At 40.5% G+C, this 23,506-nt stretch overlaps 2 protein-coding genes across 4 annotated transcripts in view; one reads left to right on the forward strand and one right to left on the reverse strand.

The window, feature by feature from the left end:
- si:dkey-91m11.5 (PH_BCR_vertebrate and RhoGAP_Bcr domain-containing protein) overlaps positions 1-22,477 on the reverse strand; it is a 42,099-nt gene extending 19,622 nt beyond the window's left edge. Inside the window, exon 1 of the mRNA XM_052068190.1 lies at positions 20,446-22,477. Coding sequence (XP_051924150.1) covers positions 20,446-21,784 — 1,339 coding nt within the window. The 5' untranslated portion in view covers positions 21,785-22,477. The remainder of the gene's footprint in view (positions 1-20,445) is intronic.
- A 402-nt stretch (positions 22,478-22,879) lies between these two features.
- LOC127602212 (sarcoplasmic/endoplasmic reticulum calcium ATPase 2-like) overlaps positions 22,880-23,506 on the forward strand; it is a 43,352-nt gene continuing 42,725 nt past the window's right edge. Inside the window, exon 1 of one of the 3 annotated variants that reach the window (XR_007962720.1) lies at positions 22,880-23,418. Coding sequence is in view for 2 of the 3 variants with exons in the window: in XM_052068210.1 (XP_051924170.1) it covers positions 23,275-23,418 (144 nt within the window). In the remaining variant the exon portion in view is untranslated. The remainder of the gene's footprint in view (positions 23,419-23,506) is intronic. The other 2 variants (XM_052068210.1, XM_052068208.1) reach the window with 2 other exon arrangements.

The following is a 23,506-nucleotide window of genomic DNA, read 5'->3' on the forward strand; positions in this document are numbered from 1 at the left end:
ACTAAGCGGGGTTTCTATTAACCGGAGGCACTTTATTAGGTACACCTTCAGACACGTCAACGACCAAGTTATGCACGCAGAAAACCCCCTGCTGACGAGTTAGAAGAGATATTTCGACTGTGGACGTCCATATCTTTAATCAAACAACAACTTTAATCAACTTCAGTCAAACATCTCAAATCACGAGAAAAATTTCGTTACTTTTGTCTGGAAACAGGAGTCCGTAATTTTGCGGTTGACTTCCCTCTCAATGCGCTGGATAAGAGGGACGTCCTGGAAACCGCAGGCGTACCTTCTGAGAATCCGGCAATGCATCGTATCGTCTGAGTATGTCCTTCTTATCCGCAGGTGATAGCCCTCGTCTCTTGAATGAAGTTGAAGCCATTGTGACGTGCGTGTGTCTATGTGTGGAGTGACGCGTGCTACCTGTTACTGTATACGGCTAGAACTACTGCGTTTTCTCGCGATAGTTGTACAGTATCGCGATAGCTACACTTCGAAAACCACTAGTTTACAATGTTCATTGCTTACGGCCTGTTCTATTAAGCGGAGATCTGTTCTACTAAGCGGAGTATCTTTATAGGAAATTGCATTAGGCAAATCTGTTCCAGAGCCTTTTGCTCTATTAAGCGGATTACTCTATTAACCGGTGTTCTATTAAGCGGAGTGCACTGTATTTTGTGTGGAAGGTTACAGTGTTCTGTGTCTATGTAAGTAGAGCGGGTGGAGCTTCTCTGTGTTCGTCTGACAGTGACAGTGCCCTACAGTGGTAGCGACCTAGCGAAAATAAAATGTATCCAGTGTTGTCATCGAACCAAGTGTAGTCATTCGAAATGAGGTCTACACAAAACCGTAGAGAGACTTCCACGCAAGTAGGACCAATACAATCAACATAGCCTGACTGTGTTAGGGGGAGTGAACCCCCCCGCCCCCTTTCAGAATGGTTTGCCCCTGCAGCACGGGGGAAGTGCGTATGCTTGTTTGTACGGCCGGCAGTTTCCAATACAGCGGCACATAATGAACACTGTTGTCCGGTGTCTCGTTATTCTTCAACAAACATACAGAAACAGACTGCTGTGTTGAAAGCAAACTTGAGAAAAATAAAGTATGCAACCATGGTTTAAATCCACGATAGGCTGAGTACTAGTGTACCTTAGTCAAGTCAAGTCAAGTCAAGTCAACAGTATTTATAGAGCACTTTCAAACAGCCATCGCTGCATACAAAGTGCTGTACATGGAGCGATTTAACATATACAATAAACAGTAAGACGAATCAGTAATAAGTAATAAGTAATAAGGCGGTAGAAAGCACCAAGCAGTAAAACCAATAGCAAATCTAAGTCATGCTGAGTCAAACGCCAAAGAATACAAGTGAGTTTTGAGGAGGGCTTTAAAGATGGGCAGCGAGGAGGCTTGCCGAATGTTCAGTGGGAGGTCATTCCAGAGAGATGTGCACTTTACAATGTTATATTGCTCTGTTTTGATTTCATAAAAAAAGCTGTTAAAGCAGCTGTTGTGTGACATATATATGAATATTTTTTTCACCGTTATTGATGGACAGTAATATTGTGTGAGAGATTATGTGTGAATAACTGCACCAAGTGAAAATGTTCATGTAAAATTGAAAATCGAATTTGTGATTTCAGTAAATATTTGCATTTGGCTCATAGAAAACTGATTCATGATTCCATGTTGATGAGAGCATTAAAATGGGGGAAAAATACGACAAAAAATATACAAGGAAATTCAGAAACGATAAAAAATGTGTGAGTAATCACGATTAATTTTTTAGTTGATTTGAGTTAATTATGACAGTGGCATTTTTAATTAGATTAAATATTTTAATCGTTTGACAGCTCTAATTTTTTTTTCAAACACTCAAAATGTTCAGAGGCATCTGTGCTATCCATACATATATACAGTAGTTTTTATTAGTTCTTTGGGATTTTGTATTCTTTATTTTTCCAAAAGGAAAAAAAAATTGTGTCTGGAGGTCCCAACCAAGCCCTACTAACAATCCCGACCGGATGTGTTCATGTAAAATGCATTGGTTTGAAGACTCCTGCAAAAAGGCAAACTCATTTGCGATCCTCTGGCGCCACCTAAAAGTTGCACAATTGGAATGACCTCAACCCAACAATGTGGCATGCATACGTCTGTCCAAGCGAAAACAAAGCGATTGATGTAAAAATCACGTGAAATGCATGTTTACACATTAGGTTTACGATGCATTCAACAATATGAATTATAATGGGTCTCTATGGTGCAAAATATGTAAATTGTGAAGATTACGGAATCAAAACCTTTTTTATTATTGCTGCAATGCCTGAGAATTATCAGCCGGTGACGTCATGAAATGTAGGCCATTTTAGAACCCCCCCCCCCCCCCCCCCCCCATACGTTTCAGCTCTCTCGTGTTTTTCCGAATGCCTTTGCCTTTGATTCAAAGACATAATTTTACATTTATCACAAGCGGTGGACTACGAGGGTTAAACAAATTATAATGCAAGATATTACTACAAGCAGCATTCATTCCTTTGGTTTAGTAACATCACATATTTTTAAAGCTTCACGACCCCAGGTCAAAGCCAGCCACTGTGAGTTTGTGCCAAGTGAATGGATAAACAGACAAATCAATACACAATGATCTTGTTTGACTTGGTGTGCTTTTGGTACTTTATCAGATCAAGAGCAACTGAATCAAAAGTTGGCAAAATTATGTCAAGTCTCTGCAATGATCACTTAAATATGCAGGTGCCACTTTAAAAAAAAACAAATAAACACGCCAATATTGATCACATGCAAGAAAAACAAGTTCCAAATACTGTATACAGTCTACCATGTGATTTATCACTAATATCTGGGAGACGAAGCTCAACAGGCATCGCGTCCAGTAATCACTGCCAGCCTTCCTGGAGTCACCATCATTTATCTGAATCGTCAACACTATTATCACAGAGATGAGTGAAGGCTGTGAGAGGGGATCTCAAGGAACAAGGAAAAAAAATCTAAGCATGCATTCAGTAAAGTGGCGGCTGGTTTGTAAAGAGGCGCTCGTCAAAAGCTTGAAAACAGGAAAGAGAGGATTCCGGAAAGCGACGGGGGACAAAGCTGAGTCACCCTGGAGAGGCCGGGGAAACCGAGTGTATTTATCAAAGTGATATCTACAGAGACCCTGGGACAAAAGTCTCCAACAAACAGAGAGGATCCAATAGAGAGAGAAAGAGAGAGGCATGTATTGACTGTGTGAGGAAGAGCCGAGTACCCCAGCCAAGCTTTAGTACACAGGGGAAGTCCGGTGTGAAAGGCCACTCTGTGTTCCAGCGAGATTATACATCAGCTCTGCCAGTGGATGAATAACACATCCTTCTCAGTGGCCTTAGAGGCAACAGCTATCTCCTCCGATCTCCTCCTATACATATCATATTTAAGCACGAGGAGACATTCACACATTTGATCCTTCCCAAAGAGACTTGAGTATTTCACAGAATTGTTTTTAACGTCATTTTTTAAAAACAAATTATTTGAACGTGACAGTGTGAGAAAAGAGGATGTCACATAAAAATGTTTTGATTTGCAGTCAGGATAACAAGAATTGTTCCCAAGGAAGTGTCAAGGCAGCTCTGTCCGGGAAATTCAGCAATTCATCTTCAACATCAAAGCGGAAACAGGCCGACTGCACAGGGTCATCTTTGAATAAACACGCTTCACTCCCACCTATAGAATAGCACATTTTCTATAAAGTATAATATTTACTGTACGTATAACTTTGATTTTACAAATATTAACTTTGTCAAGCCAATCTCTCGTGCGATTATTTCAGAAATGTGTGTCAATAATTTCATCTGTAGGGTAGTTCAATACGAAGCATGAAATGTAATAGTTCAGTGTGGAAAATTTGACAGAGTACAAAGTAGTTCCGTTTCTTTTTCCAGACCATCATTTTTGTTCTTAGTAAGCCACTTAACTTTTGTCCTTTTTGAACTCCTCCATAGAAGAGAGGAGGACACTTTCATTACTTAACGTAGATACTTATTCATGTATGAGGAATTTTGTATGCAATCTGGACAAATTCTCGACTACTACTACATAGCCAATGCTGATTGATGCGTATCAGATATCATAGTGAAGAAAACAATTCCACAATTTTCACTCCCCTGCTTTCAAAAAATTCTTTGGCTATGTTTTTGTGCTGGTGTTGCAGGGACACCAGCAAGACTAGCATAAAAACACAGCAAAAACAGCATATGCTGTGAGCACCTATGCTAGTCTATGCTGGACGTTTCATGTCGATAGACAGGTCGGTGTCCTCACAGGCTCTTCCTAAAGCATCTCATCATGATTTCAACCATGCAATGAAGCTGTAATAAATACTCCCTAATGACCTTACATAAGCGCTCAGCCTACCAGCTGTGGATCAGAGTGAAGCTCAATTTGGTTCGGGCTTGTGCCTGAACTCTGTAATTTTGTGTTTTTCAAGAATTTCATACATGACAGTAATTTGTTTCAAATGATTCCAGGCTTTTTTGTGCTAAATACACAGACTTTGCTGTTTTTCCAACACTTAACCTTTAAATATGCCAAAAATAAGACGCCGAGTGTAAATCAGTGACAAAAGTTTCCACTCCCCCTTCTAGAAACTGATTAGGAATCAGGTTTGTTTTCTTTGGTCTGTGAAAAAAAAGGAATGAAAATGTAGAATTTTGCTTTATGCGACTGATGACAAAGCAAAGACATAGTCAAATCCTTAATCCTAATCCACAGAGATAAACTACGGTTGCGGCCAGCGACAGATGTACAGCTGAGACTGTTACAAAATCAGAGATTCAGTCTCACACAGATAATCATCGGGTCTTATTTTGTCATGCCAACATCATCCTTCAGCATTTGGGTCGAATGTGAACATTGATGCTGACAAATACCCAGATAGCACAGACATTTTACTGCACATTGTGGATTTAAAATTAAAAACATTGCAATCACCTATTTAGGATGAAAGGCAATCAAGATCAAATAGGACTCAACCAGTATTAAACTGGGCAAAGAGGTTTATTGATTCGGTTCCGCAAATAGAATGGTGGCATCTGTAAACCTCTGTATGCCTTCTGGGAAAAGGCCCAGGCCAGTGCACTTAATTGATCAGTGTGTCGTTGATCGTTACGATGGAGAGAGAGAAAGGTTACACCTTTGGAAAAAGTCACATGTGGGTGTGAGATGTCAAAAGCTCCACAATACATTAAGGTTGAAGCAAATGCATGCTCCACTGAACTTTGTGGTCACCCAGGAAACTGTAGCGACAGGAAGAGCAAATATACAAGTGGGTACTGAAGGCGGTTCCGTTTATAGCTGGAATCACTCCAAGGCTTCATGTCACTTCACAGTGACCTGTGCGTGAAATTGTCTCGGGTCATGTTTTAGGTCACCCTGCTGAAAAGAGCCAACTTGAATCCCAAGACTCCATCGCTGTAGGCCACTTGAATGTCAATGACTACTCAAAAGCATAGACTGTACACTGTTACTGTCACGGTACACTTGCCTGACTTGTGTGCAGGCAGCGTGGGATCAGTTCCCACTCAGTGATGGTGTGGATGTGGGTGTGAAAGGTTGTTTGTCTCCATATGTGCCCTGCGACAAACTGGCGACCAGTTCAGGGTGTAGTCAGTCTGCCTTCTGCCTGATATCATTACCTTCTTCCCCTGACCGTTCTGGATAAGCGGTGTCGAAAATGGATGGATGGATCGATTATCGCATGTTATTATATATCTAAGATCACAATATTGTGGGGAGGTTGGCAATATAAAAAAGCTCAACATATTGTATAGTATAATAGTGTTTTTTTTTAAACGCAACAATATCACTGTTATCGTTACATTCAATTGGTAAGTTATTGCATGATACGGAATGACAAAATCACAACTTTTAAGGAGATTAGTAGGTATATGGCATCATGTATATGTCATCAACTGTCATAAGTGGCATTCTGTGTTACTGATTTGCTTATTATTGACTAGAATAGCATGGCTTCATGCTAAGAAGTGTCTGGAATATTTTGATTGTCTGCTTTTGTTTTTTCTTATTCACGCCTTGGAGCAATCGAGGGAAAAAATAGGTTCAGTTTTCCCATCCCTTCATTGCAACCTTGCAGAGAGGTGAAAGTGAATTTTGTGTCCATCTAAGCTGGCCAAAGTAACATGCCGGCTGGCATTGGAAGTGCAAAACAGGTGCCAAGGGATATTCCAAGTTACATTTGTGAAGGTATAACTCATGAAATGTCTACTGCTGAAGTACCATCAGAACAATGGAAACACTGAGTGGCTTCAGTGGTTCATTGTGAATTCCTTTAACAATGCAAAAAGAAAATTTAAAAATCAATGAGTCAAGATTCCATATACTACGAAAGCCAACTACCAGCATTACCGTATTGTGATTACACCCGTTATGTTACTTGAATCATCCTGTGATGCATGACAATATTTTTCCACGGTTTGAGAAGACATTAAGGACCAACTGTTTTTATAAACTTTGCAATCCACGCCAAAGAGAAGTAAAATTGAATCTGACAGAAATTAATTGGGGTGTACCTGTAACTGGAGGATCTGTAGCTGCAATAGTCTCCAATGTGTTGTGGTAAACTGTTAAAATGTTAGCCAAAACATCAGTACGTACGCCTTTGCGCCACACGGCCCGTGGAAGCAGTGAGGGCCACTCATCTGCTGTTTAGGCCAGCCTAAAATTAGTGCCAGTCAGTCAGTGAACAGTATCGGTTAGAACTAGACCGCCTAGCCCAGTGCACCTACTAATCAGTGTGTAGAAATAGCTCAGAGTGGTGAGACCACTGCATGAAATGTGCTTCATAAGAGAAATAATCAAAGCCCAGTAGTTCCGATCTAAAAAAAAAACATAGAAAAACATACGGTGGGAACACACTGAATATTTAAACAAAAATTGTCATCAGTAGCATAAATTAATTACTCCAAAATGTCAACTTTGTAACTTTAAATCCCAAAGGGAATATTTTGTGACATAAAGGGAATATTTTTATGTCACAAGTGATTAAATAAAATAGATTAAATAAAGCATGAAAAAATTATTTCTATTTCATGAAGTAATTTTATTTTCCCCGAAGTGAGATTCTGATGAGCGACAAACCCAGAAGTGTGACGTCACATTAAGACAACAAAAGCGGGGCTCACTGTGAAAAGTGTACAAAGCCAGTCAGAAATCCATTCGGAAAGCAACGTTTCAAACTTATTTGAGGGGATCCAGGTGTTTGAAGAGTTGGAGGGAGAGGAGGCTGTGGGCAAGATGTATGTTGGACCATGCATGTACAAGCCAGATGCTCAAGATGTGGAAAATGTGCCTGAAATATGCAGTGCTGTAAATTGTGCACAATACGATTACCTACTTGGTCCATGTATTCCCGCTAGCACAGGGATCACAAGTCGTAGTGGGTTGATGCCCTACATTGTCATTGCTAAGGTGGTTCTGATGCGTTGTCGGCCACTCTGCATTATCTCTGTATTATATTCTATCGGCAGCGTTAGGTGCCAACCATGACAGAAGATTCCATCCATGAACTCAAATAGTTTGAATGTTTTCATATAATACTTTGAATCGAATTTTTCATAAACAATAGCCAGAGTTATTCATTGATTATCACACCTTCCTTTTTTGCAAATGCAGTTGAGAAAACAGATGTCTTGTATCTTGTAACAAAGAATGCTTGTTGACACCTGGGTGAAATTCATTTGCTTTGCAAGAACGAAACTATATCGTTCCCATTTTCTGGTCCATTTACGTGCTCTATTCTTTTCTTTTGGCCACTCAAACAACTATTTGCCTCAATGTGTACACTGCATTGCCAAACAGCACCAAGGGATTTTACCGGATAACTCGATAACAATGGCAAAGAGCAGTTAACGGGACAATCAACATTGCAAGGTGACGATATTATACAAATGCAATCCAGTATAATAATCTAGGAGAGGTCTGCCAAGTACGCCAAGAGGGTTAAACGCCACGTTCACAAAACAACATTAAAGACGGGAGGCCCCATTTTCATGCCCAGCGCAAGTCTTGTGTAAAGCTCAGTTTAACTGTGCGCATGGGTGAATATTTCTTTCTTTTGGTATTTGCCTAGAATCACACAGGTGGAAGAAGGCGTTCGCACCGCTGTGCCCAATTTGGGATGGAGCGCAGCACTTCCAGCTCCCCTTGTTCTTTTTTAAAATCTGGGCAGTCAAGGCGCACACAGTCCTAGAAATCGCGGAAGCAAAAATGGACTTGCTGGTGTGCGTGCATGAGATTAGCGTTCAAAGTGCGTTTGGACCTGCGAGTTGGACCTGCTGTTAGATAGTCTGAAACCTACTTTTTGTCACCAAATTGACAGATACACCAGGAGCGTGCAATAGAATACGCCGAATCGCATATTGAGGCATAGACCAGTCTAGCAAATTCACAAACACGCAAAACTCAACTTGCTCCGTAACGAACAGCAAGATACGCTAGCTTTTACACTGTGTGCGATCTACATTCTGTCACTAAATTATCAAATGCGCTAGTGACAAGCCAGCTCTGCCAATCGGAACAGCCAGCGATGTGCAATGCGGCCCCAAACACCAAACACCTCAAACTCGAGTTGCCACAGCATGAACATGAAGATGAGCCCAAGGACACGGGCGTCTGTCGCCGAAGATAGGACGTTGGAGTTGGTTTTGAAGGGAAAAAGGATGGATTGAAATACACCCTTGACTAGTCTCCAATTCTTTAGCATCAGTGGACAATTTAAAGTTTCAATGAAACTAAAATTAAAAATTAAAATTCACTATATTAAAAAAGGATCATCAAACAATCCGACAATTAAATACAAAAGCCTGACAGTTTGCTCATGGTAAATGAATCACAAAAGTAGATATAGTGAAACTCCTCTACAATGAAATCATGTTTGCGACAAGAAATTTTTCACAACAGGGGGGGTTTCACTGTACCAAATTTGATGTCACATGTAAACAAACAAACACACACACACACAAATGTATGTGTACACGCACACAAAAACGGATGTGCACTCTTTATTTTTATTCCAATAGGGCATAAATATGAGCATACACTTATTTGACACTTCATATCGTCAGCGCAGAAAGAAAAAAAGGGAAAGAAATTGCAAAATTTACGATCAGCTTTCACTTTCACTTACTTCAATTTCTTGGACAATGTTTTATTTTGCTTCCTCAATCATTTTGATCACTTTTACCCTCTCTTCCAGCATCAGAGCTCTTCTTGTCTTAGCTCCTTGACATCCAAAAGTTCCGTTTTGTAGCCATTTTAGCAATGCAACGTTCTTGCTGTGTCTGAAACTAACAAAGACAAATACTTCTTCCTGAACGACTGTGCATCTGTAAACCAGTGCGGTGGTTGCTGTTGCCGTTTCCGAACGAAGCAGTAGAGGTCACTGTTGGATTAGACTTTGTTGTAGTGAATCTCGTCGTGAGGCAAAAGCAGAGAAAAAGATTTTGTATAACGCAACAGGGGCCTTTTTCATTGTATGAGGGGCAGGAAAGTGGGAATGGTGTTAATGCATGAATATTTTTTCACACTAGGCGGTATTTTCACCTATGTAGGTTTCGTTGTAGAGGAGTTCCACTATATAACCATGTTATTCAGCCCTAAAAAGGAAGGATTTTAGCAGCATAACATACTTTCAGGTGGCGTGGAGGGTGATGCAATCACTAAATAATGCAAAAGCAATGGGGGGTAGATCAAGAAATCTCATTAATTTATGTCAAGTGTGGGCATGTGAAGTTCTTTGAGACTCTTTTGTGATTAAGGGCTAAATAAATAAACGTGACTTGACTTCTGTGAGTATGCCGTCAGTTCCGTTTGTTAGTTGTGAACAAATTAAGCGTTTGCCTTGACATGTTTCTCAGGCATTCGTTTTCCCATTCCCTCACACCGAACAGCCTCATATTTGTCTAAAACAAACTGTGTTGACCAGTAATACAACAAGCTCCACAGGCCAGGCTGTCGTGAGAGAGGTGAACTCCTACCACACTTAACATTTCATTATGTATTATTATTATTATCCCCCCCCCCCACACACACACACACAAACTGCGAGCAGCTGAGACATTCCATCAGCACTTGCCTGCCAGCCCACAGCACAGAGGGCCCTTTGAGTGTGACCAAGGAGCAGAGCTGAGACTGCAGGACCACAGGCGCTGAGGCTGAGCACGAGGGAGGACCACTGAGCCAGGGGACTCAGGACCACAAGCTCATAAACATGCCCAAGATATTTTCCGATTATCTCCGGCAAAGTGTTTGAGTAAACAAGCAAACTGGATGAGCTGGCCAGGACTGAGTCCAACCTGTCTTTGGTCTTTTCAACAAAGTGTTTTTTTCCCTTTTCTGTTCCCAGATAAGGCGGCACAAAGGGGCCATTCAGGGACTTTTTTTTTTCCTGTGAGAGCAGCTGGCGATGCCGGACCTGCTGTCACGATGGCCTGCCAGCTTTTGACCACTGTGTACTGTACGCTGCACAGAGGAACAGGTGTATCTTACTTACACACAGAGGCAGGACTACCTTACCATGACTGCGACCAGCACTTCCTCCGGTGGGCCAACGTTTATTCTAGGAAAGGGAAAGGCTGCATTCTTTAGCTTCCGTGACCACTTCACTCACATAAGGTGCTGGTATCCTAGTACAATGACGGGTCTATCTGGGCTACTTTGAGGCACCTCAAATATTAATGACCCTGCATTTGACAGGAAAGAAGGACTCGGTCGAAGACCGGCGGATGCAGCAAACAGTGCCACCCTCTCGAGCAGCTTGCGCAAAGAACGGCCCGAGGGCGATATACGGCCTGCCGACAATCTCAGACTGGTACTCACAGTGACCATGACGTCAAAATAAAACAGGAAATATGTAGTGGTTTTATTTGATGTGCACTTGTGGAAGTTGGTACAAGGGAGATGGCGAGCAAGAGCTACAACTCGCGTCTGCAGTGTTGCCAATTTTGTGACAATTGCATTGTTTTCAATACTGTATGCAAATAAATAGTTTTATAGACCGTATGTATTGAGGGTATTGTAAGTCATCACCGTAGTGTTATACGTCACTGTTGATAATATTATACTTCATGCTTACTTATCAAGTACAACTTTATTGTCAAATATGCTGCAACATATGTGCAACATACAGCACAGATGAAATTTCTTCCCTCTCAAGACAACATGCAACGAGAGGAGCCGCTGCGGGTTCCCGCGCCACCATCAAAAGAAAAGTTAACATAAAATGACAAAATAAATGTGTTTGTTTTTTCTTCATTCTTCTTTCTACCCACATTCTTGCTGATGGAGGCTGTAAATTTCCCCAGTGTGGGACAAATAAAGGATCTTCTCTTAATACAAGACAACACATAGGACACAGACGATCATGCAACCTGAACCACTTTACTGCATACACTTTGTTGTTTGAGGCAGTTATAGATGAAAGAGGAGCGAATCACAGTGTCCTTTTCACCAGTGGATCAAAGACATCATGCTGCAATGTGCACACGTCTGCTACAAGCTAAGTTGAAAGCAACAAGAAGCTGTAGCATCCATTCACGAAGAAGAGATTGGCTCTCTTCTCCTGTCCCATGTAAATACGCTTCAATTCCAAACCGCGACTCCCAGTTCCACATACGCATCGGCGCTCTGCCCTGACGCTATATTTGGAAGTCCTGACGTACGAAGGAACGGCTAATACAAGTTGGCAGCTGGCGCGCAAAATTAAAGTTTGGAACGTGTATTTTGAGATGTCGATTGTAGAAGATTTTAATGGCCACTTGTAATTTTGTTTAATGTTTTAAATTTGTATTGCCTAATGATAATAATAAACACCACATCACAACACAACATTGGGTTTTGGAACAGGAATGTTGCAAAAATAGAAATGACCTAGCTGTTGATTGACAATCGTCTCAATGAGTTTGAATCAGTTGAGCACTCCCTCACTGCTACTAAGTGCAAGAAAAAAGTGCTCAATTCCTCCTTGGAATTGCTTGTGCAAAATGAGATATGTTGGTTACGAAACTAAAAATCCGAAGAATGAATTGAGAACTACAGTATCATTCTATTTAGGAATGTACATGAAATCATTTATTAGTAATCTCCAGATACCATGCAAATGTCTTTTAGCTCACTGTAGCAACTTGGATTTAAAATGGATACCGTTGAATCATTGCTGCTAATCCTAACTCTTCAAAGACAATTTAATGGCTAATTTTCTAATGTCGTGAAACTTGTAACTTTTGCCACCCATCACCCTTTAAAAAATATATACAAGTTTAACAACCTTGACAAGAGCTTGATTCAGAGACTCACAGGACCTTGTAATCAGCTGACTGACTTGGCCCAAGTCTCCAGGGTATGAGCGAAACACGGAATACAGACAAGGGGATCCCCAATGTACACATTCTGAAGTAATTTGGAAACAACACGTAAATTTCTGTGATTACAGTGCGTCCTTTGATAAATCCTGTGATCAAACATGTCTTCCACTTGTCTCCTCTACTATTACTGAATAGATGCACAAGTCCGTTCATGACAGCTCCCGGCACAATGTTAAATATTGGAATAAAACCACAAGCATATACAAGAACCTGAAATACACAGAAGATGATGGAATCTTGGGGTGAGGGGATCACATTTTTATTTTGTTGACTGTCACTGTGTTAGTTAGCAATCTAATTTGTGGTTCAAACATGGAGTAAGATTTCAGGCGTTATGCGGGAGTAGACACAATTCTAGTGAACCAAACAGCGAAAAGAGAAAATACATTTCAAAACAGGGAAGCTTCGTTATTCATTGGGATAGGAACTGAACTCTGCTGGGAACACGGAGTAAGTGATGGTTTATAAAACCTAGATCCTACCATTTCTTTCTCTCCTGGGGCTAAGGGCTGGGCTTAAGGAATAAGTGGGGTGGGATGGGGCGCCGTAAAAAAAAAAAAAAAAGTCTTATCTTACTTAGTAAACATTTTTCGCTGACTCGTTTGAAAGTATTTACAAATGACCTATAAGCGAACTAATATGTAGACTAAATGGTGAAAACATCACATTTTCCCCCCATAATGCCACAGGGTATTGAGTTACACAGACAAGAGAAAATAAAAGTTGTTTTTAGCATTTGGCCTACACTATACCAATAAGTTAAACAAATTAGCATTGTTTAGTACTAAATTTTATGGTTTTATTATTATGTCTGTAGTGCATAATTTCCATTATGCATTTTTTTTTCATGGGGGGGAAATTGCAAGGTCTGCAGCATTTGCCTTACTTTGTTTTTCAAAATGTTCAAAGGTACTTTGCAAATACGTCCGAATGAGTTTGCAAATACGTTTGAATGCGTACTAAGTCTGACTAAACGCCGCTCCTTGCCAAACAAACACACACGGGTTACAGCTGCAAACACGGGACCAGGAATTGTATTGGAACAGAATTGCTGCTGGTGAACTTTTTAATTGGTTTAAACCGAAATAAATAAATAAATTGCTGGGGGACGTAACTGGGGCTACACAGATTTTGGTCCGGCTAGCACCGGTGTAGAGCCATGGATGGCAGCAAAGCACTATTGATGTGTAATTGAAAATAACTCCTCAACTCACGTCAGTGTAGTTCAACGGTACCAAAATGTTGGCGGCAGAGCAATACTAACATACTGTATATGTTCAAAAACTACAACAAAAAACATTTGCGACAAGCGAAACCCTTCGCAAAAAGGTTTTATGAATCCTGACAAATCCCAAAATGCATTACATTTGCAAGCATTTGCCGCACAGTGAGATACAAGCTTAAAAAAGCTCCTTGGTTTATTTCAACATACTTCATAGCATGAATGGGAGTGCTTGTCCCTCAGCATTCCCATGATGAGGATTGACCCGCAACCTGCCACTATTTCACTTCAACGCTGACAAAGTCCACACACTTAGGCTCTTCTTAACGCTGATTTCCATGAAGCTTTAGCCACCAGCATTTAATTCATTCACTCCCAAAGACGTTTTTAAACGTCTTTTCATACTTGGTCCAGAATTGGCTGGTACTGAATGAGTTAAGAGTTATGATGATGACTAATTATGGCAAATTAGACCCACTGGAGAGCTGACCTCCTTAAAGGGCTCATAGCTAATCAGAAATGCTGTCTTTATCTGAGCTTCATAATTGCACCAGATAATCAGAAATGAGGAGACAACAAAAATATTTTTAAAAAAAGAAAAAAAAAACCAGAGTGTGGTGTCAAGATTACACAGGAACGCAGCTAATTTGTGACAGATTACAATAGTTAACTCATCCCTGATTGACTAATAAGAAGCATTTTGCATGGTGCAGAAAATGTACATGTATGCACAAATAATCCTTGACAGTAAGGTTTTATTAGGCTTTACTTAACACTTACACCATGCTAAACTAAAAGGTTACAAAGCTTCTGTGAGATCAAGGGAGCATTGTTGGGGGGGGGGCGGGGGGTTGTGCTTTTTTTCCTCTCAGGGTGAAATGCATTTTAGCCACAATTCTTTTAAGACAATTAAGAACACCAAAGCTTTCCGACTTCTCTCTGCAAATCCCTAACCACAACAAAGGCCAGTTTATTGGAAATGTGCCTCAACCAACTTCGTGCCCAAATCTTAATCCAGCAACGTGCGCACAAATGTTATTGCAACACGGAAAGTGAATCCAGACCTCTGGTAATTCATTACACAAGGCTCACATGAAACAGCTGTGCCTTTATGTCAGCATTTAGTCTGCTCTGGACAAGGGCAATATCCACAGTGCCAGTAGAGTGAAGATTTTCAACAGTAAGTGTCAAACACAATAATGTGCATTAAGCAGAGGAACTCCACTGATTTTACACATAATGGTCAAGTTGCAAGTCACAAGAATTGCTTTGGTTGTGCAAAAGCATCTGGAAGTTGTTTTAGGACAAATAAAACACTCAAAGGTCCATTGGAACTTTCAACCACATTTCCACAAAATCAGTGAAAAAAAATGTTAGAAAAAATATTGTTTCAGTGCAGCAGAACACACTTAGAAAACCCAAGAAGGTAGGCCCTTTTTTAAAATGCCAATTATAAAGTGATGCCATCGGGGCAGCCAAGACCTACAGGCTACACATTTAGAAAAGTAAATATGCTACTTACTGAGGTCATGGCTGTAAACGACTGTTTTCCAGGTGTGAGGGTGGAGGGGGGCGGGGCACAGACAGATGATGCCTTCAGGAAAATCTAAGATGTAATGTATTAAAACTCTAGACAAAGCATGTTTTTTTTAAATAACGATTGTATGAGAGTCAAACTGTTACTGTGATGACAAATATTGAAATATACTGAATGTGGGAGTCCACACGTAACATCAGATTTAAAAACTACATTTAGTAGTGTGAAAATTACGGGGGCTCTGCCACATCAAATACAGTTGACTTGCTCACCACATGGATTTAAACATGAACGGACTATCAATAGGCTCCTCGCCGTTCAAGCCAGACGGCAGCCATCTTACTTTGCCATTGTTACTGACAACATTTTTTTTGGACTAAAAACACAGTAATAAGTGCATGTTTTGTGCTCGGATCGTTGGATGTAGTAATGAGAGCCTCTCAAAGAACAAACTTCGTTGTTTGCGTTGACCATTCAAAGTATACAATCTCATTATTGTAAGTTGTGACTTACAGATGTTAGGTTTACATTTTGCAGCATTTTTATTTCTGATGGTTTTTGCTTTCATGTCATTGTTCATAATTCTGACAACATGATGCCTACAAATTGTTGTGTAGCACTCAGTGTGAGATGTACTGTACTTCATCAGAAAAATAAAAAATTACATTCTTACCAATAAAATGTGCATGTATAGCAGGGGTCCCCAAACTTTTTCCTGTAAGGGCCACATAACTTTTCCCTTCTCTGATGGGGGGCCGGTGTCGGTTTGAAACAGAAAAAGTGTGACGATCGTCGGGGAGCTTAAAAAATGTATTGTTTTCGAGAAAGCCACACATAACCAAATAACCCTTTCCAGGTTCTTGACAGAAAAAAAGTCAGGAAACAAATAATAACACTATTAATGAAATAAATAATAACTAATTAACTCTGAGTTCCTCACAGAAAAAAACAGGAAATAAATAATAACTAAATAACTCTCTCTGGGTTCTTCATAGAAAAAAAGACATGGAACATGAACTTGCTGTTGTGCCATGCACAATCTTAACAGATAAAAGTTCAACTCAGTTGTCAGAGCAGAATCTCTCTGACACATATGAGCAGTCTCTTAACGTTCTTGTGTTCCTTCCTTATCATCCTTTTGTAGGTCCCAGTAGACTTGGAGACACCACTGTTTGCAGTTAGGGTTTTTTGGGCGCGTTTTTAACACAGTGGCGGGTCATTTTGACCCGAGGACAACAGGAGGGTTAGAGGGCCGGGCCAAATGTGCTGACGGGCCGTATCCGGCCCGCGGGCCGTAATTTGGGGACCCGATGTATAGCTTCTCCCAGACAACCGTATGCCACACACTATGGCATTATTGCAGTCGAAACAGAAAATAATGAGAAAACACAGCCAAGAAATCAAAATTTTCAACTTAGGTGACCTTAAAATATCCTGACATTTTGAGTATAAACTGCTAACTCATAATAGCCGAAAATAGATGGGACTCCCAAATCATCAATCCTGAAAAAATGTCTCTCTTTCCTCACCGGTGCAAAAAGTAAGAATGTAGCTTACATGAGGACACAAGACACTGCTTTCAAACACACCGCTCTTGCTCGTGGTTGCTTGTTCCACCCACACAAGTGAAGCCTACACAAACAGACAAAGCAACCCTCACATTACTCCCTCAAGCCAGAGTTGCGGTTCAAGGAAAAAGACCACGACTTTCAAAATGAAAGCACTAAGGTCATTTTACATTTTATTTTGGATGAACAACTTTTCAAGGGCCACGCAGAGCTTGGGGGCGGACTAGGTGAGACCAAAACTCAACTAGGCTCATCCTAAATTGGCTCAATGTGCAATTCTGTGTTAATTTAATTTATTACTAATCATTTCAAAGTACTGCAGTCATTGAAATTGGGGTGCCATCATGAAATTCATTGTTATCTTTGTACAAAGTTATGTTTAAAACACCGACTGACAAATGAGAATGATGAGAGACAGAACCAGAAAGAATAGATTGTACATTGCAGAGGCGTGCGATATACGCTTCATGCCGATTATATCACGCACGATCTGCTTGTTTGTCACATGCTTTGTGTCAAAGAGCTTTGGAAAGAATCACCTTATATAACAACACATTCTGTGCATCTGCCTAATCCAACCCGCCGCATTGGATGATTTTTAAGAGGCAGAGGCAAACAATTTCCTGCATCCCAATCTCGCTTTGCAGAATGTTTTGCTTGGACTCTGATACATGGGGAATTACAAAACCACAACAATACAAGTCCTCCACTATCTCCTGACTCCTGCCCATGAAATTCCAAGTTGGCCAAAACCACTTTCCTTTTCCCACTTAACATTGTTACACAGTCACCATGTCAATACTTGCCCACAATGACAGATTCTACTCTTGTGTTCACGAATAACAACAGGCAGCCCTGATGGCCAGCATTTCGATTGGAAGCCGCGTGACATATTTTAAGCCATTCAATCGTCTTTTTTTTTTAATGAGGAGTCAAGGCTTTTCTCTCCCCACCTCCCATGACAAAAGAGACTCCCTTAATTTATCACGCTCGACAAAACCCTTTAGGTTAATTGCTCGGCACTAAGGACAACAACACTGATGCGTGCTGACACAAAAACACCCAGACTGGACAAGGACGGAGTGACTGGGAAGCCTGGGGGCAGGAGCTGCCTCTGTCGTAGTCTTTCTGTGAGTGCATTCTAGCACTCAGTGGGCCACAAACAGAAGATGGCAAAAAAGCGTGGAGGTCAGCTAAAAAAACAAAATACAAATAAAATCCCTTAATCCCCATCAGTGATCAATCCCGCATGTCAATGAAAGCACCTTTTTATTTTTACAAGTTCATCGAGTAAAAATAATTTCCCACTCTAGTGTTGTGTTTAGAAAAAGATGATTAAAGATGGATTAGAATTAAAATTCATTCCCAGGCTTTGGAGAGAATGTGTCTTAATGCTCATTATTGTGTGAAGAATGTGCATTTCATTTAACCTAGTTTCGCTTTTGTAGGTTACATCAGTCATCTCATTATATTTCCCTCCTCTGCAGGTTAACAGCATCATGTGTTAAAATTAAACGGCTTTATAATCCTGGCCAGAAAACATGTAGGCCACTATCATTTCATTCAAGAGATTGCAGGTGCATTTTAGACAGCAATTTATGGTAACTTATTCTCGTGCAAGGTCATACTGTGAGAACATATTGTTCACTCGTGCAACTTTGAGATGTACTCTTTAAAACTTTTTCTTCACATTCTCACCAGTAGCTCTGTCCAACTCACACACACGTGCACGCACACACACGCACACACACACACACACACACACGCACACACACACACACACACACTACCTACAGGGCCCCAGGGCAAGGTTTAGTTGCTGCATCTATTATTCAGGATATTGGGATATGAAAATGAATTCACCTTAATCAGTTGGTTAAATGATAATATACAGAGATTTACTGGTATCACCAAACGTGATGTGGAATTTTTCTCTTGTCTGTGCCCTTTTGTGTACTGAATGTTCAAAAACAAAATAAAGAAAATTCTCTGTGGTTTTATTGTTCTTGATTTGGTTGTAAAGTGTCCTTGAGTGTTTTAAAATGCGCTTATAAATAAAATGTATTATTGTTATTATTATTATTATTATTATTATTAAAAACACAAAATGGGGATTTTTCAGATTTTGACTACTTAGGACTTGGTGAGTAATTGATTTTATTGAGTTTTTTGAGTTGATTGTTTACTAATTCATTTTTTTGCAGTTCTGTAGTTCAATATTTTGCAACATTTCTGACCCCTCTGATGAAAATTTTGAAGAAAAAAAACATCTAAAGACTTCAATTTCTGCTTCCAAAAAAAAAGGACAATAACCATATTCATTTTCACAATGTTTTGTGTATGACAAAAAAGGAGCCCGGTGCAAGGAAGTCACAGAGTCAATCATGATTAACATTGCCAAAAACATGGTGCCCATTTATATCTTGCTAAACCAGTGATTTATGAGCATATTTGAAATTTTTGACCTATGGAAAGTGCTAGGGCCTTAGCGATTCATCGGTCAGCTTTTTTTTTTAAACATTAACACATTACAACATAATCCAAAAATAATTACATTCAAAGACTCTAAAAACTATTTTTACCAATTTCAAAATTTTTGCCAATGAATTAATGAATAAAACCTTACAAAGGATTGTGTTTACATCCATGTTTTGATAAAAGGAACACTTATTTCCACATTATCTGTCAAGAGAAAAATGCATTTCTTTGTACAAAGTAAATTGATGCAAGTTTATGCTCAAGTAAAAGCTTTTTTGAAAGTTTGTTTGGTATGAAGAGAAATACAGCAAATCTTTGAAGGGAAAAAAACTGAAAGCTAATGTTGTTTAAATAGGTCAATATCATTTGTTTTATCTTGAAGCGAAGGGGAAAAAATATTTTAAAACTAAGGGTGCACCAATTTTCTAGCTGAGCACTGATTCCCGATCTTTAAAAATGGGTAGTTTGAACTGCACATGGAGTTCTCTCAAATAAAAATGTAAAGCCTATTAGTCATCTCAGAGCAGAAGAGGACAATGGCTGATTTTTCCAAAATTAGGGAAATCAGCGGTGATACAGATCCCAAGTGACTTATCCGTGCATTCCTAATTAAAATGTATTTTTGTCAGAAAAAAATCTCATTATTGGCAATATTAATAAATGAAAAATTCTACAATATAAGTATAATGATCTATAAGTATCATCAAAGAAATGAATAGACAGACCAATTGACTTAAGTCATATTGCAGAGTTTTGGGAGAAAGTTTCAATCCAAAAAAAATCAAATTAAGTAAATTAATACCAGAGCAACACATGAAAGGAAAAACAAAACAAAAAGTAACATGAAAAAAAATGCACATTTTATATACCTCGTCATGAACCAACATGTAACTCATGATATTAGTTGCTCTCATGTCTTAGAGAAATCACATGGGCCTACTGTCAAATGGGCAAGTATAAACTGGTCCATATTGAATGCCCATTTAAGTAACCAAATATGTTTCCCAGTAAAAGGTTGATCACAAATATGAAATATAAACATTTTCTAGTTGTTGTAAAAGAGAGAGAGAGAGAGAGAGAGAGAGAGAGAGAGAGAGAGAGAGAGAGAGAGAGAGAGAGAGAGAGAGAGAGAGAGAGAGAGAGAGAGAGAGAGAGAGAGAGAGAGAGAGAGAGAGAGAGAGAGAGAGAGAGTATGCCTAGTGAACTTACCCAGATCGCCTTGAACACTGTTGTCATGGGAAGTCCTGCTGGATGTGGTGGACTCCCCATCACTGGGCCAAGGTTGGCCTGCTTTATGTACTCTGACCTGCTCAGTAACCTCCACCTGCTGCTTCAGATGCGTTTGGGAGATGGGTACGGGTGGGCTGCTGCTCTCAAACGACTGCTGGGAAGGAGAGCGACTTTTGTCCATGAACATCTGATAGGTTGTGGGACTGGGGGAAACATGACTGGACTGGCCCGAGGAGAAGTCCTCTTCGCTGGATGTCAAGTTTTCATTGGAGCTGCAGTCTGGGGTGTATTCCCCACCTCCTCCATCATCATCAAAGCTGCCAGGAGAACAGGAGCGCCGAGGCCATGTTTGATGCGTGTTCTCCTCTATGCTATGGTCTCTAATGTGGATCACTCGCGTGTCCCCCTCAGTCATCATTCCCCCGACATACACGCTGGTGTATGGTTGACACTCAGCTGGCTGTGTCTCGGGTTTTCCTTCTGTAGAATGGATTGCACCGTCTTTCAGGAAGTGATGGGTGACCTCCGGTTGGTCATATGACCCATTATGACTGCAGTTCCCCTCAGCGGATCGGCCTCGCTGAACACACTTGTTTATGTCTCCTGAGGCGGCTGATAGTTTTTCTGGGACGGAATAAAGAGACCTCTTGCGTTCCATCTGCATGGCCTGACAGCCAAGCGTGCTGATCTTGTCTGACACCGCCTTGTTGTTAACTTTGACCAGTCCTCGCTCGTAATGGTACTCCATGTTCACATAGAAGGGCTTGTCTGGTCCTCCCGTCACTGACAACCCTCTGCCTTCTGCAGCTGTGTTTGAGTTGGCTCTCCTGATGCGCTCGAAGTTGGATCTCAGAGCTGCAACTGAACCCGGTCCCACTGGGAATTCGGAAATGTCAGACTCATGGCTGACAGGTGCCTCCCCGCCCTTCTCTTTGGCAGCCTCAACCTCACCCTCTGAATGTGATGTCCACTTTTCTGTCTTGCCAGGTGCTGCCTGTGGCTGCACTACTGATACTTGCTCATTATGAGATATCTGGCTGTCTGGACCACTGAGAAAAGTTCCATCACTTGCCTGAGAAATCCTTTTAAACCCCCATCGCTGGCCATCATATGACTTCCTTTCTTTGGCAAGAAGGGTCTGTAGGTAGATCATCCTAAAGCGTTCTTTGTTTACTTCCTTTTCCAAGTGTTTGATGGATGTCTTGCATTTGTCCAGCTCCTCTTCAATATCTCCCATAGAGTGCAGCTTCATGCATGGCGGATTAGTATTAGGAAATTGGGCTCTCCAAGCCTCCACAAAGCCAACTGGTTCAACCATTGTTTTTCTATCCAAATATCACTCACAAAAAAATACAAACAGAAATCCTTGCAAATAATTCGGTGAAATTAACTTCTTGTGTCCGAGAATGTCCATGGTGCTGTGGAAAGAAGGGGTGATGTGAGGGTCCACTTCCTGATCAATCTCAGTTTTTACTTACACTCATGCACACAGAAACAAACAAACAAAAAAAAAATCAAAGGTCCAGTTTCTTTACTCCTTAACGGAAAGTCCAAGAAATTTATAGTTGATCTTGTGCTCTTTCTTTTAAATTTTCACTCTCCAGAGATCCTCTATCCTCTGTGTTTGCTGCCAGAATGACTCGGAATACGCTGGTGTTTTGGCTCGTTGTCGAAGAGCAGCTCCAGCAGAAGAGGCGGGGCATCAATGTGTGATTACTGGTCCGTGTACACAATCACACATCTAACTCAAAACGTCGACAATACTTACTTAACTTACTTTTCTTAACAAAGAACACTGTTGAGAGAACAAGAAAGCACCACACGAGAAATGTTTTGCAGTTGCGCTCTTACCAATCGAGGTGAAAAAAGTACAATACAGTATCGACAACTTTTCACCAAACCGTTCTCTTCCATAAACTCCCCCCAATGCTTTTCAAGTGATTTGGAAACAACGCCACTATTATACCCGGATTACGCTTGGTACTTCAAAGGTCACTGTGAAGCCATTGTAAAGATGGTTTGTAGGGGGAAAAAAAATCTTCAACATCGCCACCTGACGGTTCAAAAGTTCAGACGGACCCTGTTCAAGGACTACCGTTCGACGAGGCTAACATAAGCAGAAATGTTAGTTAGCTGTTCTATATTATATGTACGGAATGTATGTTTGTTATGAATTGAGAGTTGTTGTTTTTCTTTTTTTGTTGTATTTATTATTTTGAAGCTTATATCCGGTTGGCCATCGACCCGGAACTCGTTTCAGGTAACCACGGTAACCGCACCGACGCGAATAGATAGTGATGCATTCTTGTTTCATTTGAAAATCGGGATTATTTGAAACCACGATTTGGAAAAGGTCACAAGCGCCTATTCGCTTGCGTATCTGATTTTGTGAATACTGTACAGCATGTGCCATTTTCTATACTGTAGAGGTATATAATTTCCATAGCACTTGTTATGTTTTATGCTAATTTTAACGAGTTTATTAATGTGTTAGAGGAACAGATGAGGAGCCCGTGTTTTGGAATGCAGAAACACGTTCTAAAGAAAGGACAGTGTACTTTTAACGGATGGTGTTATTCATGAAAGAGGTCAGTCAGGACAAAAGGGATGAATTCATTCAGCTAAGGTAGCTGAGGAAGCATAAAGTTATAAGTTCCCACGCATTTACGATCTTTAAATGCACCATTAGTCTTTCGAGGCGGACGGACGGGCTGACGTTATATGCTAGCCCAGGTTAGCCCAATTCTGAGCCATAAATCGTGGGGAGATTTCGAGTGATTATATAAACCACCCAAGAATCTAGGAAAAATGAGCGAGCAACTCAAATTTATTGTTGAACAACTGAACAAAGATCCGTTTAAGAAAAACTTCAATCTAATCACGTTTGACTCCCTTGAATCGATGCAGCTGCTTCAGATTCTAAATGACGTTTTAGCTGAAGTAGACCCAAAGGTAAGCCACAACACCGTTTGTTAGCCAACTTGATGTTCGACTGCGAAAGCTTTTGTCATGCTCTGCCAGTTTGCAATTAATAAATCAA

Source organism: Hippocampus zosterae, chromosome 6 (assembly GCF_025434085.1).
Source record: "Hippocampus zosterae strain Florida chromosome 6, ASM2543408v3, whole genome shotgun sequence".
Taxonomy (NCBI): domain Eukaryota; kingdom Metazoa; phylum Chordata; class Actinopteri; order Syngnathiformes; family Syngnathidae; genus Hippocampus; species Hippocampus zosterae.